Source organism: Lactuca serriola, chromosome 5 (genome assembly GCF_051521515.1).
Source record: "Lactuca serriola cultivar US96UC23 chromosome 5, Lser_US96UC23_V15, whole genome shotgun sequence".
NCBI lineage: Eukaryota > Viridiplantae > Streptophyta > Magnoliopsida > Asterales > Asteraceae > Lactuca > Lactuca serriola.
In genome coordinates, this window is record NC_136412.1 from 242800869 (window position 1) to 242822827 (window position 21959).

Genomic DNA, 21959 nt, shown 5'->3' on the forward strand with positions numbered 1-21959 from the left:
ATTTAAGATGCGTTCTTTCTTAGCTGGTAATGAAAACTACTAAAAAGCTTTATTAAGTTCTCTTTTACCTATATAATTAACCAAAACAAGCTCTTCAGTAAATCCTAAATTTTTACTAATTTAATTAAACAAACTCTTAATCAAATCAGAAAAGCAACATTATGATTCGGGTAAATTCCTAGCAATATTCAATATTTCTCACAAGCTCGGAAACAGAAAAATATGAAATTTCAGTTTATATCATAATTAAATCCCAACACGGAACCAATCTTATACTTGTTACTTATTTCCAGTTTATCAAAACAATTACGTATTTCAACAACTAATAAACTTGAATGATTTAATCCTAAAGCAGGTGATCAGGCTAAAAAGAACTAAAATCAAACATTCATTAAGATCAAAACTGAAATTACTAGATAGAATCACAAATCAAAAACCAGATCTAATGATTGATTACATGAAAAGTACTAATCTCTGTAGAACGGAAAATCTATGGTTTAGCCAGACATGGCTAAAATCCGATCAAAACTAATGAAAAGAAAGATTAAACTACTAAATCTTTCTAAACTAAATTATTGAGATGATCCACAACCTTCAGATCTTCAGAAAGCAATGAAAGAGTGTAGAAAATCGCCTTCAAAATCCGTTTTCGTCGTCTGTAAACGTCTAGGGTTTTAACTGATTAGATAGGGAACCTTTATATACGAGCCAACAACAAAATACATGATTTTTCAAAAAATGTGATCGTGCTTTTGAAAAAATGTGATGGCATTTTTCCTTCGAAGTCCCGAAAATTTCGGTTTTTCACGTTTAATGAAGTACAATGCTACTTTGGACACTTTTCTCAAAAACACGATCATGGTTTGCAAAAACACGATCTTATTTTGTCTTCAAGGTCCCACAACTCGATTTTTTGGCCTGGAAAATTTGCGAAGGTAAAGCACGATCATATAAGGAAAAAGCACGATCGCATTTTTCCTAAGACACACGTTTCGACATGAATTCTTCCATTTTAGTAAATCCAATCCAGGTTCTAGCTTCCTCAGGTGTTTTGGCTCCATTAAGCTCCAAATATCCATCCAAGCTGCTTCCAAGGTACCGCTCCACTTGAAATATCTTAAAATGACACAAAACATAAGCATTATAGGAATTTTGACGAAATACATGAGTTGGACATTATTTAAACTAATACACACACAAATGCATAAAATATGATGCAAAATGCTACCATAAAATATGCTTAAAATGGCAACTATCAAATCTCCTCAAGCTTAAACCTTACTTGCCCTCAAGTAATAAAAAGATTAAACATTATAAACAAAATGGAAAAAACATAGATGACCTAAAAAGAACTTAGAATAAAAACTAAAATAAAATAAAATTAAAGAAAATAAAAATTTAAACTTTAAAAACTAAAATTAATTCACACTTTTTGTCATATGATCAGACTTCACATCGACAAAGCTCCAATAGAATCACTTACTAGACGACAATAACAATACCTTCCATCTTTCACAAACTACAAGAAAAGACCCTTTTACGATGCGCAAACCACGACACTCATTGATTTATGTTACACAAAAGAGAGTGACATTAAAAAAGTGTCGTCTCTTCAAAAAATTTAAGAATTTATGTCATGCATTATTGCATGCCCTTAGATTAGTGTCTCATGTAAAAAAAACACGGAGGGCACTTTATCTAAAATGTGCAACCTCTGTGAATGCCGCTTTATGTTTTACTCAAAATGCGCGTTCTTGAAATGGGGAAATGAAATTCATTTTAAATTCTTAAATTTTTTAATACCCCACTTCAAGATCCCTTTCATTATCTTCTTCTTTCTCTCTGCAAACCCTAATCATGATACCATCTCTGCTATACACCTCCAACAACTCATAACCGTATTCAACATATGCAACCTATGCCTAATCAAGAATGAAGATCTCACCTCGCCCCCCCTTACCGATAACATCAGGTCCGATGACCTTAGAACTTTCTAGAGATCCTCTCAACCATATGCCACTTGTCGTTCTTCTGCTCATGTTCTCTGATCCTCTCTTTGCTTATCTGCAATAACCTTTCTTCTTCAACCTCAACTTTCACCTCCTTTTTCTTCAACCCAAGCAAGTCCGCCTTGAAAACCTATGCCTTTGACGTCTCATTCTAGTCGATTCTGGCGTTGGCGATTGCTACTGTTTCATGTGATGGTTCGGGAAGGTTGTTGAGAGTACTGGAAAGGCCCTGGAAAGGGTCCCAGATGTCGAGGGAGAAGGGATCGAATACATTGCTCCTCCTCTTGCTAAATCTTTTTTCTTCCAGGCTTAATTTTTCTCCATTTGATTTATGATCGAAGGAACAAACTTCCGATTCTTGTTAAATCCATTTTCTTAATTTCTTAAATAAAATTTGTTTGGTTCAGGAGATTGGCTATTCAGTTGCTTCATGGCACCCTCACATCTTGCTTTGGATGTATTGTATCTTTATCAGTTGGAGTCTCAGACATCCACCAACTATTAGCGGTGCACCAGGTGCACATAGTTCTCCCCCTTCATTTATTTCAGTATTGTTGCTGCTCTTTTTAGTTTTTTCAATCAAATAAGGATGTAAATTATGTTTGTTTGGTTGGAATGATGCAGCATGGCTGGTAAGCAAGTCTATGAAGTGCCTCCCGACAGTCTAGGCGGTTCTTCTTTTTGTATAGTTGTATATAATAGAGGCATGGACATCTAAAAGGTAAATGATGTGTGCTTAGAACTTTTATTGGTATAATAATTACTTGTATCTTTCATAATATATGATTGTGACCTTTTAGAGATTTTGTTTTCATCTTTCAGGTTCCTTGCACATGCAAAAGTTAAATCTGTGAAATTAAAGGAAGAAGCCGAGTAGAGGATGAAAAAAAAGGATAGTTGGTTTTCATTTGGATGGTCTGTTACTGACTTGTCTCCTTTTCTTCTGGTTTATGTAACCATTTTTATATTTAGTTTTTTCATATGATCATTTATTATTATCCATTGACATCCTATTTTCCTTTAATTCTGGAATGGCTCTAAACAAGATGCTCTTGAGGGATCTCAAACTAACAATGGATTGAGCAAAGATGAATGGCAGACGATTAATAATTTATTGAGTTTTCAACTTGATGAAGAGGTGGAAAAATAGGGAGGAAAAGATATTCAAAATATGACACAACGTATGATACTTGTATCCATTGGTCAGGCTGCTGCAAGGATTATTAATATAAATGAAACTGAAATTGTGAGTAGTAGATTTGAACAACTTTAAGTCTCTGCCAAGTTTAAACATAAAAGTATATATTGTAATCTCACTTTGAAGTACTATGGAGTTTCTGCCCCTGAAGGTTCACTTACTCAGGTCTGTTAACGTTTCCTTTGGGTCCATTTACATTTTTATTTATATCTGAGTCACCATTTAGATTTCTGCTTTGAATGTTCTTCTATTTGTAGAGTGTCGATCTGCAATAAGAAGGCAAATGCATTGGGTGCTAGTTTTGTGTATTTACCTGCTGGAGAGAACCTAGAGTCGAGGGCTTCAGCAACAATATCTCCTTGCCATGTCACGACATTTTATTCCTTTATATTTCAAATAACTAGAATCCTTTTAATGGTACAATTTATTCAGTTTTCTTACAGTAATTGTAATTTGGTGATGGCTTGTTATTGTCTTGAACATTATTTTTATATTTACTATGTCTTTTATTTGACTCGTTTTATGGCTGATTTATAGGTCTTGATGGATAACTGTAATCGCTTTCTGGAATTTATGAAGAGGAGCAGTTCTGCTAGCCCTACAATTTCTTTTGAAACAACAACTGCTTTGCAGGTTCAGTTTGACGAGATTTAATAATTTCATCTATATAAACTAATATCTCTCTATTTTATAAAACAATTACAGAATAAGATAGAAAGGGCGACTCGTCGAGCTCAAGAGCAATTTCAAACAATTTTAGAGGAGCAAAGCAGGTTCACTTACATGATAAGATAGAAATATTTTTGAACACATTTATTGTTCATTTGGATTTGCTAATTTTTTGTATTTCTTTCTTTCATTGCAGATTTGCTCTTGATATTGACCTTGATGCTCCAAAAATCAGAGTTCCTATAAGATTAAGTTCCTCGTCAGAGTATAACAGTCATTTTCTTTTGGATTTTTGTCATTTTACATTGCAAACAGAGGTATGTTTTAATTACTCTTTGGGATATTTGTTGTTCACTCAATGTGATTTGAAGATAAAAACACCTTTTGTTGCAGGAGGACCAGCCTGATGATAAAGGACAAGCCTTGTATACCCGTTTTAATATTTTTGGAAGGGATATAGCTGCCTTCTTTACCGATGGTAGCTCTGAGATTATCGAATCTATGAATAATAGTAGTCAGCTTTCTGCATATCCTGGCATGGACATCCAAAAGGTAAATGATGTGTGCTTAGAACTTTTCTTTCTTGCCTACAGAGTATAGAGTTAAATAGCAATATCACCTTCTCAATGCCTTATGGTTAGTTATGGTGCTAATTTATATCTTTTGGGTGATATTGTGCCACTTTTTTAAGGCTTTAGAGTCTTCCAGTACGTTGGTTGTAAAGTTCCAGAACGAGAAGTAGAAAGCAAGTTGGCTTAGAGGACTTGTACAAGCAGCCTACTGAGCTTCTGTATGATGCTAAGTTTTTCATATTTGATCCATTTTAATTTCATCTTGTTTAGCTACAAGTTATTATGCTTAATGTACATGGTGTAGGATACTCCATCAGTTGATATGCTTGCAAAACAAGGCGAGGGTGTTGGTGATATTGTTGCAGAGACTTCTGAACCTGGTTCTACTGAAACGAATGCAACTGATCTTGCTCTTCATGGAGCTTTGTTGGAAATAAAGACCACAATATATGGGAAGGTTAGCTGTAGTTATTATCTTAGCATACATTGTTCAACCTGTATAACAAATATATGAAAACATTTTTCAACCTTGCAGATGGAGACTGAGGAGCATGAAGTTGTAGAAGAAAGGTTTGTAAATTAAAAAGATGATCACTTTTTCTGCATGTAGCTTGTGATTGTTGTACTTATAACTATATCTTGTAGTTGCATGTTGAATCTTGTGAAGGGGATCTAACAGTGAAAATGAATTTACACTTGTTGAAAGTCAAAGATGAACTTCAAGATTCTTCATCAGGTCTATATTATCTGGCTTTATCCGTAAGTTATTGTCCTTGAAACAAGTTTTTCTCCAAAAAAGTATAACATATGTATGTATAAACTTCTTATATTATATGCTTTTGAATGGAAGAAACAACAACATACTTTGATTTACTTATGTGATATATCATCCTACTTCCATTTTGCTCTATTACATCATTGTACATATAGTATGTATCATACAAAAAATGGTTCTGATTTGGGTGGTATGAGTATGACTGAACTTTTATTTGATCGTGTGCTGTGTGATGTTCCATGCAGTGGAGATGGTACTCACTCTAAGTCCCCTGATATTTGGAGAAAATGGTAAATGCCTTTTCTACCCCTCATCCATTAACTCTTGTATTGGCTGAATGGGTAATTATGCCTGTTTGGATAAAATGACCATTTTACCCTTACTTTCCATTCCAATAAAACCTTTTTAAAAACTATTCATCAATTTTAAGAAGGCAAAACTGGTAAAAGGTTGGTCTCTATGAAAGGAATTCTCTGGGACATTAAGACTGGAGAATGGAAGCAACAGTTTGAGTTTCATGCAGGTATTGTTTCTTTCTATTTGTTTTATAATTTTTACTTTTTGTTTTAACTTTTTTTAAAAGTGTTTAATTTTTTTAGTGCATCTCCTACTCTTGGTGCATAGTGATTGTTAATTATATATTCCTTAAATTGTTAATCAATTTTTATACAAGTATGGGCTGTATTGAAGCTTGGATTCTTGGAAAAATGTATGTTACTACATGTGTATTAAACTTTAATATTTTATAACATAGATTGATGATGCTTGAAGCCTTTCTAAATACTAATGTGTTGATGATGAAATAGGTATCATGTGGAAACAGAAGCATAACAATAAGAAGTAGAAACAAGAAGGTGTTCCTTAATAGCAATGTAGTATTAGGTTATATAGTTAGGGAAAACCTCTTAATAAGAATGTACAATCGGGTTCCCTTAATACCAATGTATTACAATTTTTGACATGATGTTATGGATGAAATTGATTGTTTTGGTACATATATATATATATATATATATATATATATATATATATATATATATATATATATATATATATATATGTTTCCATATTCTTGTATTATGCGTAAATGAGTATCGTGAAGACGCGTCGTAAATGTATATCGTAAATGGTTGCTGAAGTTTATGACACGCAAATGCGTGTCATCTTCATTTATGACAGGGGCTTTAATGATATGCAATGCGTGTCCTAAACGTGCGTCGTAAGGTTACGACAGGCAAATGTGTGTCGTCTTCCTTTATGACAGGGGCTTCCTTGATACGCATTGCGCGTCGTAAATGTGCGTCGCCTATAGACGACGCGCAAAAGCGTGTCGTCTCTCATTATGACAGGACCTTCCTTGACACGCATTTGTGCGTCGTTTGAGCGTTTTACGACGCGCATTGCGCGTCGTAAAAGGCTGTTTTTCTAGTAGTGACAGACTCCAAAATTCAGGAAAAAACATGACGGTGTGAACCAATAAAGAAACTATAACTTTTATTTAAAGTTTATACCTTAATTAATCTTGCTTACAAAAATAACATATTTTAGAGTTTCATTTCCTTTCTACTTGTAGCTCAAAAACCAAAATTAACCCTCCTTAAGGACCCTGTCACGGCTAAATCAAATTTCGTCGAAACAGGCAACCCTCCCGTAGGGCCAGAGCTCTTTGCTTTCATTTTTTTTTTGAGAGTGCCATATACCATACCACACAGTTCGTCAGTTGTGCCATATTTGCCTTTGAGGCGGCTCTTAATTTGATTGAACTTGCATCTTTTTGTATCTTTTGCCTTCGGTTTTACTCTTCAATCATCTTTGTTGTTTTTTTTTAATTTTCAGTTGGGTACCGGATTTGACAGTTCTTACCCTTTCGAGCTCGGACATGACAGTTTTGCAAATTTCTTCATTTTTTTGTTGGCTATGTGAATACGATATATAGATCTTTACCACGAAGGGTAACACATGTCAACAAATAAGGCCATGTTCTGTGGGTTCCAGACTAGTCCAACAATGTTCTTTCTTAGAATTATCAGGATTAGTTCTAAAATTGTTTTATTTTTACCTACACAATGTTTCGATATACAATTCATTTTATTTTTTACAGTTGGCGTCTTAGTGTTGTTTCGCAACCCCTAATTATGAGAACTATTATTGAACTTATCACTGTTCATCCTGTCACTTCAGACTTTCATTTTCCATCTTTACAGAGATATCGAATGCAGAAAAATAGAAAATAAAAATCTATTTGGTTTTTTATAAATGCAGAAAAATAGAAAATAAAAATATTTTTGGACTTTTCTCACAATTTTTTATGCAAATGCAATGTAGAAAAGAAAAACAAAAATTTTAACTGAAAAACTGAAAATTTTAAAATTTCTAACAAAAATGCAAAAATTTACTACTAAACCCCTCCCTAAGTTTAAAATGAAGCATTGTCCTCAGTGCTTAGAGAGGAATGAAAACTCAATAAAACATATAAAAACAAAAGGTTGCATCGAGGAAACAATGTACCTGATATGTTATCACACATGACTTGACCGTCGAGGTTGTAGCTAACAACTGTAGGTAGTGGTGACAACACGTATAGATCTATACATAACTCTCCCCCTCACTTAAGATTTAACAGTTATAAGCTAGGGGTCTGCTTAGTATTTCACTTAGTGTGATGAAAATTTCTCGTGTAAACCATTGAGCGAGTAGTCATGAACGATTGTAGCCTTAACTTTAAAGGTCAAGTTACCAGACCAAAGTTTAACACTGTATAATTATTATATATATTTTATAATCAACGGACATAACTACTGCATAAGTTATGTGGGTAGAGTAATGACAATGAATAACTTTTATCCCTAGTTATGAGATCATAGTAACAACAATGCATAACCAATATCCAAGTTATGTGAGCAGAGTAACGATAGAGTAATTTCTCAATTTATATAAAAGAGATAGTTTAATGACACTTACATAACGATATAAATTTATATAAACGATAAATAATATTTTAAGTATGTATTCTCCCCTGAAAACTTTAAAATGTTTTAAAATGGGGCAGTGAACTTACTCTTCGTGCTTTAAAAATCGTGTAACGCCTAGATCTTGAGGTACTTTATATTCTTAATTTTTTTTTGGCATTTTAGGGTTTCCATAGCATGGTGGAGACACCACCACGACATGCGATGCAAGTTGGAACGCGTGTTTCAATTATGCCGCCACAACACGGTAGTATATGGCCACGATCGCCAGATGGTTGATGGAAAACCGTATTTTTTTTTAAATGGCCACGACCAACCATCAACTTTTATGGAAAATATAGGATTTTCCCGGGATAACTCGGCTATTCATAACAAGGATTGTTTTTTTACATGTGACAAACGGATATTCATATTCATTCCACGTCTCCTTGGATTGTACGTGCCTTGTATGAATCTGGAAGTCATGGAAGGAATGGTTTTTCACACGCTTTTCATAAGAAAATATAGGATTTTCTTGAGGAACACTTTTCAAAAGGATTCAAGAAAACATTTTCCATCAAAACTAAATGCTTATGAACTCACCAGCTTTATGCTGATATTCTTTCAAAACTGCTTGTATTCTCAAGGAATTAGTAAACAGGTACTTCCAGGACTTTTGGAGAAGTCGGCGCGTTAGAGTCACGTCTTTCTATTCTACTTTTGATAAGAGCAAAACATTTGTATTAAGACAGTGTAAACCTTTTTCATAAATGAATTCAATGTTTGGTTGTGTTTACTATGCTTGCTATGATACAACTGTTGTGATACTACGCATGACGTCATCCACCCCCGAACGTTTCCGTTGTTCCGGTATGGGGGTGTGACACCGATTACCCGTTCCTGTTATCCTTACTTTCTGTCCCTAAAGCATCTAAATTAAGGGACCTAGCCTATAGATTTTCATCGGGATGGACAACACTACTTAGGGGATTCCTTAGCAATATATGTCAAAAAGGAAACCATGAGGGGATGGAGTACAACTGGTGAATACATAGTTCAAAAACACCTATAGGTTGCGAGCCTGCCAACGTTCTACTGGACTATCTAGAATAGCCCTTGGTCGTCATCTATACTCTGCTAGATGATTGAATCAGCTTAAACATCGAGGCCTCTCATCATTTGTTTCATCATCTATATCATCTACCCATCATAATTATAGGTATAAAATACATATACATTTTAAATCGAATAAAACATGTATATTTTATTCATCCAACATAGATATCAAGAACACAGATAATATGCACACATAGCACATAATTTATATTAAATACTTCATATCTATGTGTAAGATGAAAGTAATAATGCACTCACTTGTTAAAGTGATGACTCCAAACTCGGGCAGTGTTATGCTTCTAACAATTATATTTTCCTTCGACGAAACCTAGTATCATTATCACTAGGTTTTAGGCTAATATGTATTGTGACTAATTATTATTCAAAATTTATAGTTAACTCAAGGTCTACGTCATTATCTATCAAGTAAGGCTCAGCTAGGCAGGACAGTTAGGAGGCAGGACCATTTCGGCATATAGCTTTTATTAAATCCAACAACCAAGCGCAACGTGACCATTCTAGACAACTCTCTTGTAAGTAGATCAATCAGTATAATGAATTTGAATCATTGATAAATCTTGTTTTAGGTTTATAATAATGATAATGAACTTAAACATAAGTTATACTTAAAGTGGGGTAAACATAACTCACTTACAAGAAGGTTTTAGCTAGGAGTCGGGCTCTGCAGGGGCATAACTTCTGAATTGAGAGCTCTTCTTCTCGAAGCCTTCTGGCGCTCCGGGTTTCGCCTCTAACACTTAGGAAGTGCTAGGGAATGGGAGGGGCTAAGGAGGGTATTTAAGAGAGAAAGAATGGTTTTGGTGTGAAGAAAATGGAAGATTTGTGCCTTTATTTATAGGCTGGGAAAATGGATTACGATGGGCATAATATCGATGGATGATGGGCGTACTCGGTACGTGGGGCATACCAAGCATGGTACGTTGGGTGTACGGGACACTTGTCATGATGCGGTGACAATGCTTGGGGAGGAAGCAACGGTCCTGATTCAGCCATGTGTCACCTCCGAAGTTAATTAAGAAAATTAATAATTTTCTAAAATCCGTAACTTTCACATACGAGCTCCATTTTTGACATTATTTATATCCACGCATAGGTAGCGGCATGATCTACAACTTTCGTTTAGAATCCGTCAGCTAATTTTGAGTTTATCTTTTTAAGTTATATTTTAATAGGCTTAGATAGATAAAGTCCGTTAAAAATTCATACATTTGTCATCCAACGTCCGTTTTCGTCTGTCATTATATCGTCGAGCTCCTATTAACGAGATCTTCGATTCCCATTTAGATTGTTTCGGCTAAAAATCGATCGATCTAAAATTTGATTTCCGGGCTGCATACTGTTATGCCAGTTCTTAGAAAAATCATAACTTCATCTAACGAAGTCAGATTTAGACATTCTCTATACGCACGCTCTTGGTTTAATGTATACTACGACTTTCGTTTAGATCGCTAAGGCTAAAAAGTATTTTATCGCAAACTCACTTTTTATGACACACAGCGTCGTGTCGGTTTTGTCACAAAACTTCGTCGGGTCATAACTCCTTCGTTAAAAATCAGATTTCAGTGTTCCTTATATCCCCAAAATCCTTGTTACGACTACTTCAACTTTCTGTAAGGATATTGGGTGAAATCTTCATTCTATTTTTGACGCGTATTTTATTATTATTTTTTTATATCGTTATAAGCATGTATATTGCTCATAAATCACATAATGCTCAAATAATTCTTCTTCATTACTTCAAAATAGGTTACAGTTGTTGACCCTAACTATTACACCATTATAATAATGTTTAGCCTTGAAAAACGACCATTACAATTCTCTCCTCCTGAGGATGATTCCGTCCCTGAATCATGCATCAGCAAAAAGATATGGATAGCGACTCATCATGGCACTCTCTATTTCCCAGGTGAGGTTCAGCCCATTCTAATGTTTCCATCACACAAGCACTAGTTCGACCATCTTACGTCGCAACTTCTTTGTCTTATGGTCAACAATTGCTTCAGGATCTTCGATTAACCTCTTATTTTCATCTATCCTTAACTTAGAAAGTAGAATTATATCGGTAACTTCTCCCGTAAACTTCCTCAAATAACACACATGGAAAGTTTTTTGAATACCATCTAGTTCTTCTGGCAATTCCAGCTTGTAAGCTTAGTTCCCAATCGTCTAAAGAACCTTGAATGGTCCAATAAACCCTGGAATCAACTTTCTTCTCTTTCCAAATCTTATAAGTCACTTTAAGCAATACCGAATCTCCAACTTCAAATGTCATTGGTCGTTGCTTCTTGTTAGCATAGCTCTTTTGGCGATCCTAAGCTGCCAGCATCCTTTCTCTAATCACTTTTATTTTTTTAGCAGTCTGATGGTCTACTTCAGGGCCCATAACTGCTTTTCTCCAGCCTCAATCCAACAAAATGGCGCACGACATTTTTGTCCGTACAAGGCTTGATAAGGTGCCATCTTAATGCTTGAATGGTAACTGTTGTTGTAGGAAAAATCTACCAGGGTAAATGCTAATCCCAGTTACCTTGAAATTCTTGGGTACATGCTCTCAACATATCCTCCATTATTCGAATTTTTCTTTCGCTCTGTCCATCAGTCTGTGGATGGTAGGATGTACTTAAACACAACTTTGTAACCTTTTCTTCTTGTAGACTCTTCCAAAATCTTGATGTGAAACGACTGTCATGATCTGATACGATTGTTAAGGAAACACCGTGAAGTCATGCTATCTCCTTCACATAAGCATTTTCAAGCTTATCCATAAAGCATCTCTCACTGGATGCTATGAAGTATGCGCTTTTCATGAAACGATCAACAACTACCCAAATCATGTCATGACCGTTCTTCGTTCTGGGTAGTTTAGTCACAAAATCCATGGTGATGTCTTCCCATTTACCCATGTAAAGGTTCTAAACTCTCATACGGTTTCTGATGTTGTGATTTAACTCTCACACATTCTACACAATCTACCACATACTTTGCAACATTGAGCTTCATTTTCAACCATTAGTTGTAGGGTTTCAGATCCCTATACATTTTAGTGATACCGGGATGAATCAGATACATGGTCTTGTGAGCTTCTTCCAATATAAGATCTCATATTCCTCCCATCTTAGGCACCCAAATCCTATCTTGGAATACCTTCAATTCTTGACTATTTGTACCGAATACCAACGTTTTGCCTAAACGTTCTTCTTTTTGGTCATTTTTCTCCAAAGCTTTTTCTTGAGCTTTCTTAATGCTTTCCACAATTGTTGAGAAAACTTCTATTCTTAACGCTCTTGGCCTCTTTCTTTCAAGGTTTACCTTTCGACTTAGAGCATCAGGTACAACATTTTCTTTACCAAGGTGGTAAAGTATCTCGCAGTCATAATCCTTGAGTAACTATAGCTAGCGTCATTGCCTCATATTCAATTCCTTTTGATCAAAGAGATATTGGAGACTTTTATGATTAGTGAAGAGTTTTCACTTTGTGCCATACAAATAATGCCTCCATATCTTTAATGCTAATACTACCGTTGCCAACTCCATATCATGAGTGGGGTAGTTCTTCTCATGCTCTTTCAATTGTCAAGATGCATATGCTATCACTTTATCTCTCTGTATCAGAACACACATTAAACCAACTCCAGATGCATCGCTATAGACTGCGAAGTATTTAACTCCGTCAGGTAAAGAAAGAATCGGTGCTTCTCACAACTTCTTATTTAATTTCTTGAATGCTTCTTCATGTTTCTCGCTCTATGTATATGTAGCTCCTTTATGGGTCAAAGCTGTTAATGGAGCAACTATCAAAGAAAATCCTTGGATAGACCTTGAGTAATGTCCAGTTAATCCCTAAAAGTTGCGGATCTTAGTGGGACTTTTTGGTCGTTCCTATTTCGTCACAGGTTCAATCTTTGTTAGGTGAACCGTTATTACCTCTTGGTTAACCACATGACCCAGGAAGTGGACTTCTCGAATTCAAAAATCACATTTTGAGAACTTTGCATACAAATTCTCCTTCTTCAACACTTCCAATACTTCTCTCAAGTGTTTTCCATGCTCTTACTGGCTCTTTGAGTAAATCAGAATGTCGTCTATGAGCACTATTACGGATTTATCGAGGAATTGTTTACAAAACCTGTTCATCAAATCCATAAATGTTGCTGGAGCATTGGTTAGTCCAAACGATATAACCAAAAGCTCATAGTGTCTGTATCTTATTCTGAACGCGGTCTTCCCAATATCTTGCTCTCTCACCTTCAGCTGATGATATCCTGAACTAAGATCGATCTTTGAGAAATAGCTCGAACCTAGCAGCTGATCGAACAGGTTGTCAATCCTTGGTAATTGATACTTGTTTTTCATGTTTGCCTTGTTCATCTCTATATAGTCTATGCACATCCTCATGCTTCCATCTTTCTTCGTTACGAATAACACCAAATCTCCCCAGAGTGATGAACTAAGTCTAATGAAACTGTTGTCCAACAACTCCTGAAGTTGCATCATAAGCTCCTTCATCTCTGTCGGTGTTAAACGGTATGGTGTTTTCACTATTGGTGTCGATCCTGGAAGCAGGTCTATTCAAAACTCTACTTGTCTATCAGGGGGCAATCCAAGAAGATCTTCAGGAAATACTTCCGGATAGTCACACACCACTGGTATTCTTTGTCTCTCTTTCTTCTCCTTCTTTGCATCGATCACAAATGCCAAGTATGATGTGCATCCTTTAGAAAAAAACATTTTCTGGCTTTCATCCGGTAAATGATTCCAGAATTCACTCTACGTTTGTCCCCATACACCATAAACGACTCTTTTCCAGGTGGGTTTACTCTCACCATTTTCTTCCTGCATAGTATCTCAACATCGTTCGCACTAATCCAATCCATTCCCAGGACGATGTTGAAACGGTTCAACTCAACGGGTAACAACTCCTTATGGAATTTATTCTCGTTTAAGTCGATGATGATGTTTTTAATGCAATCGCTAACAAGTATGAATTTTCCACTGGCAACTTCTACAACTAGAGCACTATCAAGTTTATCTATAGGCAATGCTAATCTTCCACCAAATTTATGCCATACAAAGGAGTAATTTTCTCCAGAGTCAAACAATACATTGGCGGGCAATCCATTTACAAGAAAGGTACATGAAGCGACATCTGCTGCATCCTTTGCTACATCTAGGTTCATCTTGAATGATCTTACCTTTAGCCTCGGCGAAACATTAAGCCTTGCTGCCTATTTCTTCTTCGAGCAGTCCCTTGAGATATGACCTTCTTCGTTACATCCATAACACACCCTCTTTCTGGATGTACACTCATTGGCGTAATGCCCAATTTTTCCACACTTGTAACAAGTCACCTCCCCGTCACATTTTCCAAAAGGCTTCTTTTTGCACTTCTCACACCATCTTGCTTCATCTCCTCCTCCACCAATTTTCTTACAACCAGACTTCGAGAATTTTCTTTTCTTGTTGGACCTTGATGATCCATCAAACTTCCTTTTCTCTCTTACCTCAACTCTCTCCAGACCCTTCTCCCTTATCTGGGTATCAAAATTATTAGCTGCCCAGATGGCAGTTTTCAAGGTTGTTGCTTATTTGACCATCGGTCCAAAGTCTGTTGGTAATCCAATGGAAAACTCATTCACCTTGTAGAGTTCAGTTGGAACTAAATAAGAAACAAACTTCATTTTCTCCATAAAACTTGCAGAATACTCGGTGACGCTCATTCTTCCCTTCTTTAGGTTATGAAACTCATTGTTGATCTCCAGTAGATCCTGCTCAAAGCAGTAGTACAATTTTAGTTGCACCAAAAAGGCTTCCTGATACATCTTGATAGCTTCTCCCATGGGCATGGTATCAGCTAGTAGCTTCCACAACTTTCAAGCATCATCTCCGACTCGGAGATCAAATCCATGACTTCCACCTGTGTTGGGCTTCCAGAAAGACTCAATGGTTTGGATGCCATGAAATCCTTGTACTTGCACCCACATCCATCATTTCCTCCATTGGGGTGGTTTCTTCTAACCATTTGTGGCTCAGCTTGAATGACAAATTGAAAATAGTTTCCTTTATCTGATTGTTCAATGTTCAGCTCAGGTTGTCCAATGGGTATAGTAGGTTCATCCCTTTTATCCTGCAACATTTGTCTCATCTCCTCTCTTTGTTCGGCCATCATAGCCCGAATCATTGCTTGCACTTCTGACATCGTGATTGGTTCAGGTCCATATACTACTTTTGGTGCACGCTCAGTCACATGTCGCTGATTAGCATTAGCATTTCCATTAGTTTTTCCAAATCCGCATCGGGTTCTCTCCATGTCGATATATACACCAAAGTAGGTGAATTTATGTCTTTATTTATGATAGACGTTTAATCCTCCTTGTTTCTCCGAAAAGTTACATTCCAGTTCTAATATCGTAGTCGAACGTTTAGAAATCTGAACACATAAAGTTTCCAGATCTGATCGACCATAGACCATAGATCCAATTAAATAATAACATAAATCATTTAGCACATAAAATCAATTTAGGCATCCTTCCTAAAATAAGCTAGTGCTTGTGTCTCTTTAGGTATATTTCCTAAATATAGCAGACACACATTAGATAATCATTGCTTAACATTCTATGTTTATGTCAAGAAATCTTACAAATTCCTAGTTCGCAAAAACTAATGCTCTGATACCAACTGTGACATCCCCAATTTCACGGCCAGAAAAGACTGATATGTTTATGATTTATTTAAAAATCAGTATCCTTTTTATGAATAGTGTTGTGGAATTTGGTCCCAAAAATATGAAAGGTAAATTATCAAAGCATTTCCAAAGAAATGTGTTTTCATTATATTAAAAACGCTTGGGTTGTCATTGTCAATACAATACATAAGCATAAACATAAATAGTACAGGTCTTACAACATCTATTATTCTAATGGCCTATAATCCATTGATCTCTCATCAGATCATCACTCTAGTGCTCTATTTCCACTACCTGTAATACATGAAAATGAGTGGGTCAGGCTTGGGAACCTGGTGAGCACATAGGTTTTTCAACCCACAATAATTAAGTTTATTAATTTCATCAAATCAAGCAACCCGATTACCCGTTCCCATTATCCTCACTTTATGTCCCTAAATCATCTAAATTAAGGGACCTAGCCTATGGATTTTCATCGGGATGGACAACACTGCTTAGGGAATTCCTTAGCAATATATGTCAAAAAGGAAACCATGAGGGGGATGGAGTACACCTGGTGAACACGTAGTTCAAAAACACCTATAGGTTGTGAGCCTGTCAGCATTCCACAGACTATCTACAATAGCCCATGGTCGCCATCTATACTCTGCTAGATGATTGAATCAGCTTAAACATCGAGGCCTCTTATCATTTATTTCATCATCTATATCATCTATCCATCCTTACCCATCATAATTATAGGTATAAAATACATTCACACTTTAAATCGAATAAAACATGTATATTTTGTTCATCCAACATAGATATCAAGAACACAGATAATATGCACACATAGCACATAATTTATATTAAATACTTCATATTTATGTGTAAGTTGAAAGTAACAATGCACTTACTTATTAAAGTGATGACTCCAAACTCGGGCAGTGTTACGCTTCTAACAATTTTATTTTCCTTCGATGAAACCTAGTAACATTATCACTAGGTTTTAGGCTAATATGTATTGTGACTAATTATTATTCTAAATTTATAGTTAACTCAAGGTCTACGTCATTATCTATCAAGTAAGGATCAGCTAGGCAGGACAGTTGGGAGGCAGGACCATTTCGGCATATTGCTTTTATGAAATCCAACAAACAAGCACAACGTGACCATTCTAGACACCTCTCCCGTAAGTAGATCAATCAGTATAACGACTTTGAATCACTGATAAATCTTGTTTATAGGCTGGTAATAACGATAATGAACTTAAGCATAAGTTATACTTAAAGTAGGGTAAGCATAACTTACTTACAAGGGGGTTTTAGCTAGGAGTCGGGCTCTGTAGGGGCAAAACTTCTGAGTCGAGAGCTCTTCTTCTCGGAGCCTTCTGGCGCTCCAGGTTTCACCTCTAACACTTGGGAAGTGCTAGGGAATGGGAGGGGCTAAGGAGGGTATTTGGAGAGAAAGAATTGTTTTGGTGTGAAGAAAATGGAAGATTTGCATCTCTATTTATAGGCTGGGAAAATGGATTACGTTGGGTGTAATATCGACGTACGTTGGGTATACTCGGTACGCGGGGCTTACCAAGCATGGTACACTGGGTGTATGGGACACGTGTCGCTATCCGATGGCAAGGCGTGGGGAGGAAGCAACGGTCCTGATTCAGCCACGCTTTCACCTCCAAAGTTAATTAAGAAAATTAATTAGTTTCTAAAATACATAAATTTCGCATACAAACTCTGTTTTTGACGTTTCTATATCCACACATAGGTAGCTACGTGATCTACAACTTTCGTTTAGACTCCGTCGGCTAATTTTGACTTTATTTTTTTAAGTTATATTTGAACATGCTTAAACAGATAAAGTTCGTTAAAAATTCATAACTTTGTCATTCGACTACCGTTTTCATATGTCTTTATATCGTTGAGCTCATATTAACGACATCTTCGATTCTCGTTTAGATTGTGTCGGCTAAAAATCGATCGATCTAAAATTTGATTTCCGGGCTGCATACTGTTATGTCAAATCTTAGAAAAATCATAACTTCCTCTAACGAAGTCAGATTTGGACGGTCTCTATATGCACACTCTTGGTTTAACGTATACTATGAATTTCGTTTATATCACTAAGGCTAAAAAATATTTTATCACAAACTCACTTTTTACGTCACACATCGTGCCAGTTTTGTCGCAATACTTCGTCGGGTCATAACTTCTTTGTTATAAATCGGATGTCAACGTTCCTTATATCTCCGAAATTCTTGTTACGACTACTTCAACTTTCTTTAAGGATATTGGGTCAAATATTCATTCTATTTTTGACACATATTTTATTATTATTTTGTTATATCGTTATAAGCACGTATATTGCAGAAAAATCACATAATACTCAAATAATTCTTCTTCATTACTTCAAAATATGTTACAATTGTTGACCTTAAATATTACATCATTATAATAATGCTTAGCCTAGAAACATGGGCATTACTTGGTATAACTATATAGGTGGTGCATAACATCGGTATTTCTGGTAGTGAGAGTAGTAGCAGTTGAGTATTGACTAAGAGGTGAGTCTTCTCACTATGCTTATGGGTCGAATGCACCCATGTCGGCCCACTGGATTGTGTAATGTAGGATACTAGATGTCTTTGTGACTCTTGTATGTTTGGGTTAAAATAAACCCATTGTTGGGCCCATATTGTATGCTTGGTTTGATAGAAACCCCAGGGTTGGGCCCATTATTATATGATCAGGGTGAAACATAACACCGGGTTAGGCCCCAGGGTGGGGCCCATAATTATATGTTGGGTTGGAATATAACCCAGGGCTGGGCCCAACTATATTTATGGTATGTGGTGCTTTTGGGAACCCACTAAGCTTTGTGCTTACAATTTATTGTTTATGGTTTCAGGTACTTTCGGTATGAAATGGAAGGGCCCGATGTGATCGCACAATATCCCCCGCCCCCCATTGATTTTGTATTTATAACTATTTTTACTCTGATGATTTTTTATATATTGTATCGTGGTTGATTTGAGACACCTGATGTAGGGTATTAATGATTTATAAAAAAAATATTATTGTTTTTGAGATGTTACAAGTTGGTATCAGAGCCTTGTTTTGATGGATTCGGGTACACTTTCGGGTGTATCAGAAATCAAACTGAGGAATTGACAATCTTTTCAAAAGAAAAATGAAGTTTCTAAAAGGATTTTTACAAAGAAGAAAAGGAGTGTGATGCGTGCAAACAACCAAGCTCAAGTAAGTGTTTCCCAAAATACACATACCCATATGTTATGATTATTATGCCTGATATGTGAAGTACATGCTAGAGTAAGGCTAAGGGTACCTTCAGGAACCATATGTTAGAACTGAATGATTTTTTGATGCCTTATAGCCTAGGAGGATTGAATGGTATGTGTTGCTTGGAATTGATATCGACTCAGTTTAATTGCTAAGTGTATGCTTCAAAAATTGTATATGATTGGGTTATGTAGCCATAGAATGACTGGGTTAGCCTCATTTCCTGATCCTTGTTTGGTTATGGACTTAGGATTGAATCATATTCAACATTCTATGTGATCCCATTTTGTGTACAATTTGCATACATAAGGAAACCAATAGTGTTGGTTGAGATTCTCAGTATTGAAGGGCGGTCGAATTGAGAATTCCTAGGAGATCCTCGGAAATGCCATAGTGGGATATGTATGATGTTCATCATAGTGATGGTGTGTGTAGTTTTAGTAGGTTGACTTAGAGGATTCGGGATGGTTCTTAGGGAAAGTACAGATAGGTGTGGAAGGTAGTATTAGGCTCGTACTACTGAAAGCACAAGATTTGTACTTAAGTCAAGGACGGTCTCTGAGATTCTAAGGGGCCCTGTAGGGAGGAAGTTCCCTCAAGTTTATGCAGACTGTTTATATGGTTGTATTGCAGTTGAGTATGGTGACCGCTCGGAGCTTCTGAGTCTGGTTCTAGCTCTGGTGTCAAACCGATGGGTCTAGTTATGCACATATTTTAATTGATCATGTTTAGGGACTTTCTTAGTCAATGGTATGACTACTCATGTTTTTTTTCGATTCGGGTGCTACCCGATCCTTTAAATCTCTTGCACTTAGCAAGAAATTTAGTGATGCTCCCAGGATTTTAGATTATACATTGGGGGTAGAGATTGATGATCGTTGAGAAAGTGCTTCTAGGGTTTAACGATGTTGTGTTATGTACTTGTTCAACGAGAGATATTCTGTTAATTTGGTGTCGATTCCTCTGTGAGGGTTGAATGTTATTATAGGGATGGATCGGTTAGGTCCCAATGGGGACATGATTGCCTATGAGAACCAGTTTGTGAGAGTTCGAACCCCAAGTAGGGAGAACTGATTATTTAGGGCAGGGGTGTTCAGCGAGAACATACTCTTTGCTCAGCCGCGAAGGCTAGGAGATATCTTCAATAGGGGTGTTCTGGATTTTTGGTCTGTGTGGCGGATACTCGAGTTAGGGGCATGGAGACCGTGAGTGATGTGTCCGTCGTTTGGGATATTCCTGATGTATTTCTTGAGGATTTTCATGGAGTTCCTCCCGAGAGGCAGGTTGAGTTCCGGATATTTAGTTCCTGGTGCGCCCCTCGATAGCCAAAGCACCATATCCCTTAGCACCATTGGGAGATGCAGGAGTTGTCTACGCAGCTTCAGGAGTTGTTGGACAATTGGTTTATCATACCAAGTAGTTCGCCATGAGGAGCACCGATCCTATTCATGAAAAAGAATGATGGTGCACATAAGATGTGCATTGACTACCGGAAGTTGAATAAGCTGACGGTGAAGAACCGTTACCCACTTCCGATGCTTGATGACCTATTTGAACAGCTTCAGGGTACATCTTGGTTCTCCAAGATTAATTTGTGGTCAGGTTACCACCAGATGAGGGTCATAGACGAGAATGGGTAGAAGACGACCTTAAGGACTCGTTATGGTCATTACGAGCTCGTGGTGATGCCATTTGGACTCACCAACGCACCAGCAGTGTTTATGGATCTCATAAACCGGGTATGCAGATCGATGCGGCATCGGTCAGTGAATGTGTTTATTGATAATATTTTGGTCTACTCCAAGTCCTAGGAGCAGCACAAGGATTATTTATAGGAGGTATTGGAGACTTTAAGGAGGGAGAGGCTATATGCAAAATTCTCCAAGTGTGAGTTTTGGTTGCGCGAGGTGCAATTCTTGGGGCACGTCAATCAGAATGGTATTTGGTCGATCCGGCCAAGATTGAGGCCATGATACAGTTGGAGATTCGGAGAACAATATCAAAGATTCGAAGCTTATATGGTATCACCGGTTATTATCGGAGATTTATCCATGATTTCTCCAAGATTGATGTTTTATTGACCTACTTGACGAAGAAGAATGTTACCTTTCGATGGGGGCCTTATCAACAGGCAGTCTTTGATACGTTGAGATAGAGATTATGTGAGGTATTGATCCACATCCTTCCCGGGGCATTCCCTTGTTGAACGTTGGGCATTCGAGGCCAGGTGTCCTCATCTGGTGCCAAGCCATGGTGAGGAAGCAGTGCCTCATATCGCGCCACATGTCACTTGTTGGTTACTCCAAAATCTAATTATATTCTAAAATCCGTAACTTTTGCATACGATATATGTATTTAACGTTCTGTATATCCACGTGTAGGTATCAATGGGATCTAAAACTTTTATTTAGACTCTGTCGGCTAATTTTGACTTTATTTTTAAATTATATTTTAACAGACTTAGATAGTTAAAATCCGTTATAAATTCATAACTTTTTCATCCGACGTCCATTTTCGACTGTCTTTATATCATTGAGCTCATATTAATGAGATCTTCAATCCTCATTTAGGTTGTGTCGGCTAAAAATCAATCAATCTAAATTCGATTTTCGGGTTGTGCACTGCTATGTCAAATCTTAGAAAAATCATGATTTCCTCATACAAAGTCAGATTTGGACGTTCTTT

At 36.7% G+C, this 21959-nt stretch overlaps 1 protein-coding gene across 1 annotated transcript; it reads right to left on the reverse strand.

The window, feature by feature from the left end:
• Window positions 1-7395: 7395 nt before the first annotated feature.
• Window positions 7396-14485, reverse strand: LOC145050323 (uncharacterized). Its single transcript, XM_078998592.1, has 2 exons — window positions 14132-14485; window positions 7396-7461 (listed from the first exon to the last, which is right to left on the reverse strand). The coding sequence occupies exons 1-2, from the start codon at window positions 14483-14485 to the stop codon at window positions 7396-7398; spliced, it is 420 nt and encodes a 139-aa protein (XP_078854718.1).
• Between the last annotated feature and the right edge of the window lie 7474 nt (window positions 14486-21959).